At 38.5% G+C, this 15206-nt stretch overlaps 3 protein-coding genes across 3 annotated transcripts in view; 2 read left to right on the top strand and 1 right to left on the bottom strand.

The window, feature by feature from the left end:
- Nucleotides 1-944, top strand: part of spidr (scaffold protein involved in DNA repair) — a 46215-nt gene extending 45271 nt beyond the window's left edge. Inside the window, exon 21 of the mRNA XM_081352787.1 lies at nucleotides 93-944. Within this exon, the coding sequence (XP_081208913.1) occupies nucleotides 93-215 (123 nt within the window). The 3' untranslated portion in view covers nucleotides 216-944. The remainder of the gene's footprint in view (nucleotides 1-92) is intronic.
- Nucleotides 945-1149: 205 nt separating this feature from the next.
- On the bottom strand, nucleotides 1150-2509 carry cebpd (CCAAT enhancer binding protein delta). Its single transcript, XM_081352713.1, has one exon. The coding sequence runs from the start codon at nucleotides 2318-2320 to the stop codon at nucleotides 1442-1444; it is 879 nt and encodes a 292-aa protein (XP_081208839.1). The 5' UTR covers nucleotides 2321-2509; the 3' UTR covers nucleotides 1150-1441.
- A 149-nt stretch (nucleotides 2510-2658) lies between these two features.
- On the top strand, nucleotides 2659-15202 carry mcm4 (minichromosome maintenance complex component 4). The gene is made up of 17 exons (XM_081351992.1): nucleotides 2659-3605; nucleotides 5230-5287; nucleotides 5398-5532; nucleotides 5632-5795; nucleotides 6962-7072; nucleotides 7177-7272; nucleotides 7416-7511; nucleotides 8399-8537; nucleotides 8619-8839; nucleotides 9135-9255; nucleotides 11378-11637; nucleotides 11739-12104; nucleotides 12182-12309; nucleotides 12753-12960; nucleotides 13055-13283; nucleotides 14552-14685; nucleotides 14781-15202. The coding sequence occupies exons 2-17, from the start codon at nucleotides 5242-5244 to the stop codon at nucleotides 14871-14873; spliced, it is 2547 nt and encodes an 848-aa protein (XP_081208118.1). The 5' UTR covers nucleotides 2659-3605; nucleotides 5230-5241; the 3' UTR covers nucleotides 14874-15202.
- The last annotated feature ends 4 nt before the right edge of the window (nucleotides 15203-15206 follow it).

The following is a 15206-nucleotide window of genomic DNA, read 5'->3' as shown; positions in this document are numbered from 1 at the left end:
TAAGATTCTGGCCTAGTCAGAAGTCACTCTGTTTCTGTTTTTAATTGAGAGGTAATTGTTTGTTTGTTTTGTGTGATCTGTTTGTTTGACAGGGTTACAGTGTGGAAAATGTTCTTGGGTCGGAGATCGGTCCTCTCAGCACCTTGGTCCATGTGGTGAACAGAAGCCACACAGTTTGGATGGGTTTGGAGGAGTTATCCTTTGACCTGCGCTGACTAGCACACTCATCTGTTAATATTGTGTCTTGCCTTACTTGTAAATGTATGTAAATAAACAAAGGAAAAAAGGGCATAGTGCCAGAATAAGAACCAAATTACTTTCTGAACGATCATTCTGGACCCTGTAGTTTTGAAACCACAATCTAATTAATATTCGTATAAAAGATGTTCATGTGATGCCTGGTATAAGCTGATAAAATACATTTGTTGTTGTCAATCAATTGCCAAAAGTTGCTTCTAGCCACATTATGATGGTTTAAGTTAAATTATTTGAACAAAAAAGAAAGTTTAAACAAGCCCTGATCTGCCTTATTGATGTATTGCTCTCTATGACAGTTGAATACCTACATTTAATATAAATAAAAAGTGTTATGCCTCCAAATAACTGAACTCATTTTCATTAAAGATCAACCAAAGTTTTTTTTTTTTTTTCACAACCATTTCAATAGATAATTTTTAAATGACTCATAACTGATTATTTTGACTGATAATTTTATTCCTACTTCTTGACTCATTGATAATCATTACACTACAATGCTCTATGGACATTTGTACTATGGTTAATGATTATTATTTATGCCAGTGAATTGATTCTTAAGTGGTCACATTAATGTCTGACTGTAAACTAGTATAAAATTTTACACCTTTTCCACTCGACAACAAATGACTTTAAAGTAAAAGAACATTTATAGATATTGTAAGCAATAAATACATTAAGTATGCTTCACCTGTGAATACCTTTGGTGTTTTTTTTTATGTAAATTGCTGTTCAATTCATCAAGCACTTAAACGTTCACCTTTGTGGTAGTTGTAGCCCCTTTTTTTTACCAACTTCTTTTTAAAAGCAGAAGCAGCAGCTTCAAAATTTGCTTTTGATGTCTGACACGCCCCCTCAGACCCACCCCCGTGCACACATGCGCGTTCACATGGATCTTTTTAAAATTTGACGTCGTTTTATTATACATTTGTACACACTGTACAATTTCAAACATGCTTTCGCATTAATACGAAGTTTTGGGGAATTATAAAACAAGTACCATAAAAACATATATGAAGCTTTTTTCTGTAATAATTTAGAATACAAAAACATTCACAAAAATAATCACGACACCATGCGGTGCCAATGTCCATCATCCAATGCGTAACTTAATGCACGTCTGCTACAGAAGAACATAGTAATTCAAGTTCACTGAGGTATGTTTTGGCAGGTTTTCTGACGCGCGTCACCGACTGTCAACAGCCGCGCGTGCCGCCGTCCCAAACGAAAGTTCGGGTCTCTGTTTGAAGAAGTTTCTGAGGCTGCCTAGTTCTCGCGACAGCTGATCTATCGTTTTGTGCAGGCGTTCGTTCTCCGCGTTCAGCTCGATCATCTTATGCTGCATCTCCATGTTGCGCTGCTTCGCCTTGTCCCTGCTTTTACGCACGGCGATGTTGTTCCTCTCGCGCCGCTGCCGATACTCATTGCTGTGCCTGTCGACAGTCTTTTTGCCCTTTTCCTTGCCCGGCCTCCTGTGGCTAACGGGTTCTGGCTCAGGTGTGGTGGGAGGTGTGGGTTGTCCCGTGTGCATGAGGCTCACGGACGTCTGCGCGCACGTCTCGATCTGAGATGGTAAGAATGAGGATTGGTCGCTGTCGCTCCAGTCCGACTCCCTCTTGATCGGTGCGCAAAACGCGCCCTTGCCAAACCCCCCGTCCTGGTGGTGCTGGAGCCTCTCCGAGCTCTTTTGCGCAAAGCCGCCGATGCCCTCCGCGTAAAAGTCAGGCTTTTCTTGCTTCATGGTGCTGTTGAACAAGTCTGCAAAGAGCTCGTCGTTGCAGATCTCCAGCGGGACCGTGGACATGGACTCGATGTAGGTGCTGAAGTCGATCGCGCTCTCGTCGTCGTAGATGGCAGGAGCATTACTGAGCTCCATCATGCTGCTGCTGCTGCTGCTGCTGCTGTTGTTGTTGTTATTATTGTCCTGGGGCATGCCATGCTCGCCCCCGGGTTTTGCATCCCCTGGCATCACTTTAGTATCATAGAAATTGGCAGGCTCCATGGCCCAGCTCATGTTGCATGGTGGCGTTACGCACTGCGAGTCCAGGTTGTATATGTCAGACATGGACGTAGCGAAACTCACTCAGATGGTACCAAAATCAGCAGATCCCTTCCGAGTCCCCTGGCAGTCTAAAAAACCCAAAAGTGTCTCGAGCAATCACACCCTGTTTCGCGCACCCAGCGCGTATCTCCAAAAGTCTGGCTGTCTCTCGCACAGGTGTTAAAGTCCTCGTAGCTCTCTATCGAAACTCTGCCGTCCTCGGGAATAAGTACTAGCGCGCGGCGCGCGTCACAGCATCAACGCCCCCTTCCAGAAGCCAGTGAATGTCCAGAGGCAGTCACGTGTTCCGCCCGGGCTCCTATTTGAGGAGAGTCGGGTGTGCATGAACGCCTACCAGCAGCACACGAGAAGAGACGCTTCAAGAGCTGTCAGAACTTGGTGTTGTTGCAGGACATGTTTGAATGCGTATGAATGTGTGGAAGAGAAAGTCATTTAATGCGCCACTACCAACATGTATAAATAAATACGAATGAAAGCATTGAAAATGAACTTTAAAAACGTTTTGTTGCAGGACATGTTTGAATGCGTATGTATGTGTACAAGGAAGGATCGGTGAGAGAAAACTAATTTAATGCGCAATTATCAGCATACCTAAATAAGTAAATAAGTAAAAATTTATTTTTTGGTTTAATATTATTGTTATTAGCTGTAGTAGTGTCTGAGGTGAGCTGTAATACTACATCTGTTCTTTTCATCTAGGTGTTTTTTGTTTTGTTTTAGTAGCAAATTGAACATACAAATTCACAACAAAAATAATATTACAAAATACAACAAAGGAACAAGAGTCCGATTAAAGCAAAGGGAATCAAAAGAGAATCGTTTTCTAAGGGACGCACAGTTCTACATACAACATTGTCACATGCTACAATCACATAGTACATCTGGCTCATTGAGGCACTTTATCTTGTCAACCACACAGACATCTAGTGGATGTCAGAGGAATTGCCTCTATTTACTCTGTGTTGATGTTCTTTCCCGCGAAAACGTCGGACTATACCAAACAGTTGATGGGATTCGTTTATGCCACCATTGTATAATTGTCAGTTTGCGATTAAGAACTTTTGAAAAATAGTTTAGTTTCATTTTAAACCTATGTAATTTCAATTTTATTGCGTAATCTAAGAAATAACGATTTTTATACGACTTATGTACCCACGTCTCGCACTTCTCTCCCCCTCTCGACTGATAGTGAGGAGCCTATTCGTGGTTGGTCAAAATTTCCCCGCGAAATTTACGTCACAGACAGTTTCGCGCCACCATTCACATCGGAAGGGAAACAGTGCGAACGGTAAGTGCTCTGTTGTGTTATAAAGTAACCGAATTTTAAAAAAGTAATTGTTATCACGAGGACCTGATAAAGATCTTGATCAACCGGGCGTTAACATCGTGTGTTATCGCTCAAAATAATATTTATTTTGTATTCTAGTTTAAAGACTCGGCAATGTCATTGTATGAGATGCAGCGTGCTCCTGCTGTTAACATTCACTGTTAACGTTACAAAGTTAATATTCATCCTTTTTAATAAAACCCATATATTCATTTCCCAGATGTGTTTACATAATTAATCTTAGTTACTTTCTTTTGTGTTGATTTCCACGTAGTTTAAATATGAAGTCTGTGTCTGGTTTATTCCCTGTGAAAGTCATTCAAACATTAGAATTATTTTAGAGTCTGTTGGCAAAAATAGTTTTGATCGTTTGTTTTTATTTTTATTTTTTTTTAATATTTTTTCTTAAAGGTATCACAGTGATGTAATAATGATCCAGTTTGTTTCCTTTTGGGGAAAAAAATCATAGGCCTATTGTCAATACTAAAATATTGACAGTCTATAATAACTATAAAAGTCATAAGTCATTAATGTGTGTGTATATATATACATATATATATATATATATATATATATATATATATATATATATATATATATATATATACACACATATATATATATATATATATATATATATATATATACACATATATATATATACACATATATATATATATATATATATATATATATATATATATACACATATATATATATACACATATATATATATATATATATATATATATATATATATATACATATATATATATATATATATATATATACATATATACATATTTACATATATATATATATATATATATATATATATATACATATATACATATTTACATATATATATACACATACATATATATACATATACACATATATATATATATATACATATATATATATATATATATACATATATATATATATATATACATATATATATATACATATATATACATATATACATATATATACATATATATACATATATACATATATATATACATATATATATACATATATATATATACATATGAAGAGGTCAGATGCAAAAGCCTCTAAGTGCCATCTGAAATTTTCTTCTAGAATGAACATTTTTATCAAGCTCGTATATTTAAGTTCAATAATTTCACTTAAATGACAATTAATAGGTCATTTTCATTGCCATTTAAGTGAAATTACTTATATAATATGTATATATATATGTGTGTGTGTATATATATATAATGTATAATATGCTAAACTTTATTTTAAGGTGTCATTGTTACAGTGCAATTATATATTTAAGTACTGAGTAATATTAATTAACATGTACGTACTATGGGCTTAGAATTAGGTGTGGTGAGGGTTAGTTGCATGTAATTATGCATAATTTACTGTTATTACTATGGTAAGTACATGCAACAAGGACACTGTAAAATAAAGTGTTACCTAAACATGCATCTATTAGAATCAGTTTTATCAACTGAAATTAAGTTTAAATTAAATTGTTTATATAATGTAATATTCAATGATTAAATGAATTGTGGTTCCAGTTCACTAATTTTGAGTTTTAACTTTTCAGTTTTGAGTCAAGATGTCTTCACCATCATCTCAGAGCCGTAAGAGAGACCCTCCGACCCGTGAGTCCACACCGTTCACTATATGCCGGCATGCATGTGGTTTTTAATTCTTAGTATTTTCTCATGAGGTTTGTCTTTGACAGTTGCTAACCAGGTTTGTGTGTTTGCAGCCGCGAGCGAGGACCCCCTCTCCCCGCCGTCTCAGCGCTCCAGAGCCCATGACACATCCACAGAGCTTCAGCCCATGCCCACATCTCCAGCCATGGACGCCTCGCTGTTCTCCAGCCCTATGGCTCCACGCTCTGGTACGACTCAAACTCAACATCATATTTGCATTGAAATGAATTGCCCATGTATTTGAATTTGGGGGAAGGTCTCTAAACATCAGGATTTGTTTCATCCAGTCCTGCAGAGTGAGATCGACGCCAGTTCTCCGCTGATGTACGGCACTCCCAGCTCCAGGGTGGAAGGAACGCCCCGCAGCGGCATCCGCGGGACACCGGCCCGGCAGAGGCCCGACCTGGGATCTGTGCGGAAAGCTCCGCAGGTCGACATGCACTCGGAGCCGGTGAGGGAAAGTCCTTATTATTTGTCATTTAGTTTTAGAGTTGAATCTTTTCATTTTTGACTCCCTGGGTGAGTTTTTAATACATGTTATTTGTTCAAGGGATAGTTCACCCAAAAATGAAAATTTTGTCATTTACTCACCCTCAAGTTGTTCCAAACCTGTGTGAGTTTTTAGTCTTCTGTTGTAGGAAATAGTTGGAAAATTATTTTTCTTAAATAGTTGAGGAAGTTCACTCCTTCCATGTAAAGCGCTTTGAGTGCCGAGAAATGCGCTATATAAATGTAATGAATTATTATTAAATTATTATTAACATTTTTAAAAATTTATTTTTGGATTAACTATCCCTTTAAATTTGAAACCCATAACCTCATATATATATATATATATGTGTATATATATATATATATATATATATATATATATATATATATATATATATATATATATATATATATATATATATATATTATATTTATTTGTGGTCTTAAGTGTTAATATTTTACTATGTTATAAGTGTATGGACTTATTTTTGTGGTTTGTTCATGAGCTTCAATCAGGGTGCGATCAAAGACAAAAACTTTTTTTCCCATTCAATATGACTATACAAAAATAAAAATAACGGTGGTTGGTATTATTCAAAATGATAATTTTATTATTTAAATTAAAAAAATGCAACAAATTAAAAAAACAAAAATTAAACAGATTATATATCATTGCAAAAAATGCTATTGTAATGGGTCATATTTAAGGTTAAAAAATGCAGAAATCCATGTTTGGGTTATCTTTAACAAAACATTTTTGTTCATTGGAAAAAAAGCCAAAGTAAAATAAATAAAACTAAAATGAGAAATGTTGCCATTGCAAGTAAAAATTAAATGTTTAATTTGAAGCACTAAAATTGCTAACTGGAAATAAAAACTGAATAAAAAAATTACGTAATAACAAAATTACTTAAAATTAAAATAAACACTGAAAATATAAAAAATATAAAGCTAATTTAAAATATTAATAAATATAATAGTGTATAGATAGTATACAGAAATTAACTGCGATTGCATATATTATGCTAAAATAACACTATTCAATCCATATAAATACAGAACAATCATATCCATAAAAATCAATATGTATAATTTGTGTGTGTGTGTGTATCTGGTGATTTTCAGCCGTCTGGAGACGCAGTGGCCGGCAGTGAACAGGGGACCGGAGCCGCGGGACAGAGGCTGGTGATCTGGGGGACTGACGTCAATGTGGGAACATGCAAGGAGAAGTTTCAGGTGTGAAGTCTGAGTAACTACACCCATCCACAGATGGCTGACAAAAAGCTTGTCTTGTCCATGGCTAAATGACCTTTTCTTGAGAATCTGTATTGTTTTTTCAGCGTTTCCTCCAGAATTTCACAGACCCCAACTCCAAAGAGGATGAGAATGCTGGTCTGGATCTGAATGAGCCTCTCTATATGCAGAAACTGGATGAGGTGAGAAGTGCAGTGCTCATTAGAAAGGCTCAAAAGGGGTAACAATTGGTCGCTTGGATATGAAGTAGTTCGTGTTTGGTCATGCAAAATCCTTAATATCCAGTTCTTGTGTAATAATATTGAAGATTTGTTTGTGTTCTCAGATCAGTGTTGTTGGAGAGCCGGTGTTGAATGTGAACTGCAGTCACATTCAGACTTTTGACGCTGATCTCTACCGCCAGCTGATCTGTTATCCGCAGGTAAGACCAATTGCAGCATCAGGTGAAATCAGCCCAATATACACACATTGACACTACCGTTCAAAAGATTTGTTTCAGTAAGACTCATTTGGAGCGTTTGATTGGGAACCTGGTGCATTTTCTGCATTAGTTCAGTTCATTTAGGCATATCTGAACACGCTACAATCACGCTCAGATTCACACCAAAACAATTGGTCCAAGATCACCTGAACCAGGTGGAGAGGTTCGCTTGTGGTGAGAAAACAATCTGACCCACGAACCAGGCTGTTGGTCTGTTGCCTTGTGTAAATGAACCGAACCAAGAAGAAATTGCAACATTGTGACAATTTAAATCCCTGTTTCGGAACAAAGCACATACTCTACAGGTCTGAACACGCACTAATATTTTAATTTTTTTAAAGAAATTAGTAATTCTATTCCGCAAGGATTCATTAAATTGATCAAAAGTGACAGTAAAGATATTAATATAATGTTACAAAAGATTTCTATTTCAAATAAAGATTTCTATTTCAAATAAAGTTTATTTGGACTTTATATTTATCAAAGAATCCTGAAAAAATTGGGTTTCCTCAAAATATGAAGCAGCACAACTTTTTTCAACACTGATGATAATAATAAATGTTTCTTGAGCAGCAGATCAGCATATTAGAATGATTTCTGAAGGACCATGTGACACTGTAGACTGGAGCTTTGCATCACAGGAATAAATATATTCTAAAATATTAAAATAAAAAACATAAAATTTCACAATATTACAGTTTTTACTGAATTTTTGATCAAATGAAGACAACCTTGGTGAGCAGAAGAGTTTTCTTTAAAAACATAAACCTCTGGTTTATTATTTTGTCTCTTTGACTATTGAAAGTCTTTCACTCTTATCCTTACAGGAAGTCATCCCCACTTTCGATATGGCCGTCAATGAGCTCTTCTTTGAACGTTTCCCAGACTCTGTGTTGGAGCATCAGATCCAGGTGCGTCCCTACAGCGCCGTGAAAACCAGAAACATGCGTGCGCTCAACCCTGAAGGTAAGAAGCCCAGCAAGCGGGACGATGTTTACTGATAAATGAGAGCACCCGTCACATCATCGTCGTCTCGTTTCCGTTCAGACATTGACCAGCTCATCACTATCAGTGGGATGGTGATCCGCACCTCTCAGCTGATCCCTGAGATGCAGGAGGCGTTTTTCCGCTGTCAGGTGTGTGCGTTTAACACGCGTGTGGAGGTGGACCGCGGACGCATCGCTGAGCCTGCCGTCTGCCGCAACTGCAACACCACACACAGCATGGCTCTGGTGCACAACCGCTCGGCCTTTTCAGACAAACAAATGGTGAGTAGTTGTTGGGATTTTTAGTGTATTTCTTTTTATACTAGTGGTCTCCACAAGTATTACATTATAAATGTGACCATGTGACTGGTACTGGCATTCCTGTTCTGTTTTCATTTATCAACTTAACTTAATAGTGCTGTTGAGGTTGTGTGTTTTTTGCACATATCATGCTGGTTAAGAAAGGGTTTCTTCTGTAATGGCATTTGTTTACTAGTTGACCAAAACAAAAATTGAGACCAATTATGAAGGCAAGCATTAATGGGGACTTTTCTGGGGTTTTTTATGTATCTGATAGATAAAACTGCAGGAATCTCCAGAGGACATGCCCGCCGGTCAGACGCCCCACACCACAGTCGTCTACGCTCACAATGACCTGGTGGACAAAGTGCAACCTGGAGACAGAATAAACATCACTGGTACCGTCTTGTTTTTATTTAAGCTTTATGTGGTCTTGTATAACAGTAGTGCTAAAGGATCGTTCTCCCAAAAATTAAAATGTTGTCATCACTTTCCTTCAAGTTGTTCTAAACCTGTATGAGTTTCTTTCTTCTGTTGAACACAAACAATGATATTTTAAAGAATGTTGGTAACCAGACAGTTGACGGTAGCCATTGACTTCCATAACCAGCAGCCATATCACCCTGTAGCCCAAGACTGGTTGCCCACTGAAGCTAAGCAGGGTTGAGCCTGGTTAGTACCTGGATGGGAGACCTCCTGAGAAAAACCAGGTTGCTGCTGGAAGAGGTGTTAGTGAGGCCAGCAGGGGGTGCTCACCCTGTGGTCTGTGTGGGTCCTAATGCCCCAGTATAGTGACGGGGAAACTATACTGCCAAAAGAGCACCGTCCTTCGGATGAGACGTTAAACCGAGGTCCTGACTCTCTGTGGTCATTAAAAATCCCAGGATGTCTTTCGAAAGAGTAGGGGTGTAACCCCGGCATCCTGGCCAAATTTGCCCAGTGGCCTCTGTCCATCATGGCCTCCTAATCCTCCCCATATACTGATTGGGTTCATCACTGTCTCCTCTCCACCAGTAAGCTGGTGTGTGGTGGGCGTTCTGGCGCAATATGGCTGCCGTCGCATCATCCAGGTGGATGCTGCACATTGGTGGTGGTTGAGGAGATTCCCCCCTTCTATGTAAAGTGCTTTGAGTGTCGAGAAAAGCGCTATATAAATGTAATGAATTATTATTATTATTATAGTAGGAAAGAGTGTCTATGGAAGACAACTGGTGCCGTCAAATGTCTGGTTACCAACATTCTTTAAAGGAACACTCCGACTTTTTGGGACTTTAGCTTATTCACAGTATCCCCCAGAGTTAGATAAGTCCATACATACCTTTTTCATTTCTGTGCGTTCTGTAAGTGTTATTTGACGCACCCACCAACGCTAGCCTAGCTTAGCACAAAGACTGGATGTAAATGGATAAGGTAGCATACTAATCCCAATAAGTGACAAAATAATGCAAGCATTTTCCTATATACATGTTGTGATCTCTATAGTCACAGCGTGTACAAATAACAAGGCTATATGAGACAGAGACCATTTTTAATCGTATAAATACTGGGAACTATATTCTCACTAGGCGTAGGAGCACAGCTACTTGGGCGGAGTGGCTACTTTGTTTACGGAACCATCAACAGGGCGTCTCGTGTGCTGAGCTAATCACTCCGCCGAAGTAGCCTCTCCGCCCAAGTAGCTGTGCTCCTACGCCTAGTGAGAATATAGTTCCCAGTATTTATACGATTAAAAATGGTCTCTGTCTCATATAGCCTTGTTATTTGTACACGCTGTGACTATACAGATCACAACATGTAAATAGGAAAATGTTTGCATTATTTTGTCACTTATTGGGATTAGTATGCTACCTTATCCATTTACATCCAGTCTTTGTGCTAAGCTAGGCTAGCGGTGGGTGCGTCAAATAACACTTACAGAACGCACAGAAATGAAAAAGGTATGTATGGACTTATCTAACTCTGGGGGATACTGTGAATAAGCTAAAGTCCCAAAAAGTCGGAGTGTTCCTTTAAAATATCATTGTGTTCAACAAAAGACTGAAACTCATACAGGTTTGGAACAACGCGAGGGTGAGTAAATGACAGCATTTTCATTTTTGGGTGAACTATCCCTTTAATGTTGTTAGCTGATGAGTAAATTATGTTTTTGAAAGAAGTCTCTTCTGCTCACCAAGACTGCAATTTATTTGTACAAAAATACAGAAAAAACACTAATTTTGTGAAATATTATTACTATTTAAAATAATGTTTTTCGATTTTAATATACATTTTCATCAGCCATTGCTCTAGTCTTCAGTGTCACATGATCCTTCAGAAATCATTCTAATATGCTCCATGCACTATATATATAGAGAGAGAGCGAGAGAGAGAGAGAGCATGATTGCATAGAGTTGTTTTGTTTTTTTTAGGCTTAAAGTTTATTTTTCTTAAATAAAGGTAAAAAAAAGGTAAAAACCTTTTGTATAATGAAAGAATTGGTATTTTGTGAAGACTAACCATCATGTCTGTTATTCTCCTCAGGCATTTACAGAGCCGCCCCTATGCGTCTGAACCCACGACAGAGCCAGGTGAAGTCTGTGTACAAAACCCACATCGACGCCATTCACTTCCGCAAGACAGATGAGAAGCGTCTTCATGGACTGGACGAGGACGGTGACCAGAAACTCTTCACTAAAGACAGAGTCGCCATTCTCAAAGAACTGGCCGCAAAACCGGACGTCTACGAGCGCCTGTCCTCTGCCCTGGCGCCCAGCATCTACGAACACGAGGACATCAAGAAAGTGCGTTTTAATTGTTACTGGTTAAGCCTGCCTCGTCTTTTGTTTCTTACAACAGTTAAACGTTTCTCAGGATGTGAGTTGATGGTACGCATTTCTTTCAGGGCATCCTGTTGCAGTTATTTGGTGGCACCCGTAAGGACTTCACTCAGACGGGCCGCGGGAACTTCCGCGCAGAGATCAACATCCTGCTTTGTGGCGATCCGGGTACCAGTAAATCCCAGCTGCTCCAGTACGTGTATAACCTCGTTCCTCGCGGGCAGTACACGTCCGGGAAAGGATCCAGCGCCGTCGGCCTCACAGCCTATGTGATGAAGGACCCGGAAACCCGGCAGCTGGTTCTGCAGACCGGAGCGCTCGTGCTCAGTGACAACGGCATCTGCTGCATCGACGAGTTTGATAAGATGAGCGACAGCACGAGATCTGTGCTGCATGAAGTCATGGAGCAGCAAACGCTCTCTATTGCCAAGGTGAGATGCTTAAACAATAACTTGTGATTGAGTGAATGATTTTGTTAGGATGGATAATAAAGTTTTGTGTGTCATAGGCTGGGATCATTTGCCAGCTTAATGCTCGGACCTCCGTCCTCGCCGCAGCCAATCCGGTGGAGTCTCAGTGGAACCCCAAAAAGACGACTATAGAAAACATCCAGCTGCCTCACACACTTCTGTCCAGGTAAAAAATAAAACATAACAGTATTTACAACAGTTAATGTCCATAACGTTATGCATTTCTATCAATTTCTGAAAATTGAGTGGGATGTAAGGTAGGGAGAGAAGTTTTATCCATCAAGATTAGATTTGATTGTGAGCTACATTCAAAATAAGTCTCTTTTGCTCACCAAGGCTGCAATTATTCGATCAAAAATACAGTAAAAACACTAATATTCTGATATTTTTGCAATTAAAAGTAACTTATTTTTGAAATGTAATTTATTCCTGTGATCAAAGCTGAATTTTCAGCATCATTACCCCAGTCTTCAGTGTCACATGATCCTTCAGAAATCATTCTAATATGCTGATTTGATGCTCAAGAAACATTTAATATTATCAATGTTGAAACCCCCAGGTTTTTGTTGCCTCATCCAAGCGTTTCTCTGAAAAATCTATTGTTCTTAGGTTTGATTTGATCTTCCTAATGCTGGACCCTCAGGACGAGGCGTATGACAGACGTCTCGCACACCATCTCGTGTCTCTGTATTATCAGAGTGAAGAGCAGATTGAAGAGGAGCATCTGGACATGGCCGTGCTGAAAGACTACATCGCCTTTGCTCGTACATCTGTGCATCCCCGACTCAACGAGGAAGCTAGTCAGGCCCTTATTGAGGTATATAAACACAACATAGGTCAAGGCACCTGCAGTAACATAGTATTACATGTGTAATATTAATGTTTGCAATTTTGAATTTTGACCCTTGCAGGCCTATGTAGACATGCGGAAGATCGGCAGCGGTAGAGGTATGGTGTCCGCGTACCCCCGTCAGCTGGAGTCTCTCATCAGACTTGCTGAAGCGCACGCTAAAGTACGTTTCTCAAGCAAAGTTGAAACCATCGACGTGGAGGAAGCCAAGAGACTACACAGAGAGGCCCTGAAACAGTCCGCCACTGATCCCAGGACAGGATTCGTGGATATCTCCATCCTCACCACAGGTACGAGTTACAGTCAGACAACTGTTTGTACTGGTCGGGTTGAGTCACATGGTCTCATCATGCTTGTACAGATATATAGGGGTGTCAAGCGATTAAAGGGGTGGTTGATTATGATTTCACTTTGCTAACTTTAGTTAGTGTAATGTTGAATTAGAGTGAATAGAAAGTAGACCGCTCCTTATGCTTTTGAATTGCTCTCGCGGTACTTTGATGTCATAAACCGATCGGTCTGTGCAGCACCGGTTCAAGTCAAACAAGCCTATTATCATGACAGAATATGCTAATCAATGACTAGAAGATAACTACACATAAGCTACATAAATTCATCAAATAACCATTCAGAAATTGTCTACATGTTGTCACTTCTTGAGTCTCTCCATCTTTCTAGCTTTGGTTTGTGCATGTCTGTGTGAGGTAAAAACACAAGCTGTTGAAGCTCCGCCCCCTGTGCCGGGAGCAGCAGCTCATTTGCATTTAAAGGAACATACACCAAAACTGTGTTTTTGCTCACCCTCAAAAAGTGACAACTTTAACATGCTATATAAAAATATCTGTGGGAAAACAGACTCTGGAGACATCAGAGATTTATTTTACATCTTGTGAAAAGGGCATTATACCACCCCTTTAAAATTTGTAATCTAATTAATTTCACAATGTGGCAATTAATTAATCGAATTAATCGCACGTCAAATTTTGCTGACCAAAAGATAAATCATTATTGTGTTATATGAGAAAAGCATCAAAAAGACATTACAAAAAGTAGCTTTAGAAAAAAAAGCTCAACAGAATTTATTACACACAAACTTAGATGACATGCGTCGGTCTCGGGCGGTAAATGCGTTAATAATTTTAACGTTATTTTTTTCCCATAACTAAGTTATTTAACCCATTAAATTAACAGCCCTAATAATAATAATTATTGTTATTACCCTTTTAAAATTTGCATGAAATGGAAGTTGCATTAGTCTTTTCTATTGTGATGTATATCCGAGTAAAACGGCTTCTGGAATGAAAAAAAAAAAATGTAAAGTGCAAGTTAGCAGTCAGTTGTGGATGATGTTTAGTCCCACTCTCCTCCGAGACACGTCATGAAAAGAACACAGCATGTATTAATGATTAATAATTTATAATAAGCTCTGCAACATTCTGTAAAAAAAATAAGATAATCAGCGCTGATCCTCAGTTTGACCAATCATCTCTTAACTAGTACCTGTGAATGTCATGCAAATTAGAGAGTCTGATGGTTTTGATTGGTTGTTTCTGTACAGGTATGAGTGCTACAGCACGCAAGCGCAAGGAGGAAGTGGCTCAGGCCCTGAAGAAGCTCATCCAATCAAAGGGCAAAACACCAGCTATGAAGTACCAACAGTTGTTTGACGATCTTCGTGGCCAGTCAGAAGCGGTATGCTTTTTCTTATTATTATTTTAATAATTCTAATAACGTATAAGATAATCCAACTATAAATCTTAACTTAAAATGTTTTCCTCCAATTTCAGGCCATTACTAAGGACATGTTTGATGAGGCCCTCAGAGCACTCGCTGATGAAGATTATCTGACCGTCACAGGAAAGACTGTTCGGCTTCTGTGAATGCTTACTATGCCTGGCTGCTGTTTCTTCTTTTTTTACTTGCTTTGTCCTGTTTTCTTTTTCTATAGAGCAATTATTGTTAATAGTCATATGTATGGAGCCTTTCTGGATGCAATAAATGAGTTTTGTTGTTCAAGAGAAGATTTTGTAAATAGTGTGGTTTATAGCTGTTATTTACATAAATGCAAAGCATCAGTTCACTGACCTAAATCAGTCGCATTGACTTTCCACTGGTGTTTGTAAAGTTAAAACCAAAGAATGGCTTAAACAAGCTGCAAAACCTAAACAGCTTACAGTGTATAGTGGGACAAATAAACACACGGGAAGTCAAGC

The sequence above is a fragment of the Scardinius erythrophthalmus genome (assembly GCF_964197995.2).
Source record: "Scardinius erythrophthalmus genome assembly, chromosome: 22".
NCBI classification, from domain to species: Eukaryota; Metazoa; Chordata; class Actinopteri; order Cypriniformes; family Leuciscidae; genus Scardinius; species Scardinius erythrophthalmus.
Note: the sequence above shows the minus strand (reverse complement) of the source record. Positions and strands in the feature narration are given on the sequence as shown.

Coding starts and splice junctions, on each gene's coding strand:
- mcm4 (XM_081351992.1), top strand. CDS start 5,242: ATGTCTTCACCATCATCTCAGAGCCGTAAGAGAGACCCTCCGACCC. Junction 5,288..5,397: donor TAAGAGAGACCCTCCGACCC/GTGAGTCCACAC, acceptor GTGTGTTTGCAG/CCGCGAGCGAGGACCCCCTC. Junction 8,538..8,618: donor GCGTGCGCTCAACCCTGAAG/GTAAGAAGCCCA, acceptor GTTTCCGTTCAG/ACATTGACCAGCTCATCACT.
- cebpd (XM_081352713.1), bottom strand. CDS start 2,320: ATGTCTGACATATACAACCTGGACTCGCAGTGCGTAACGCCACCATGC.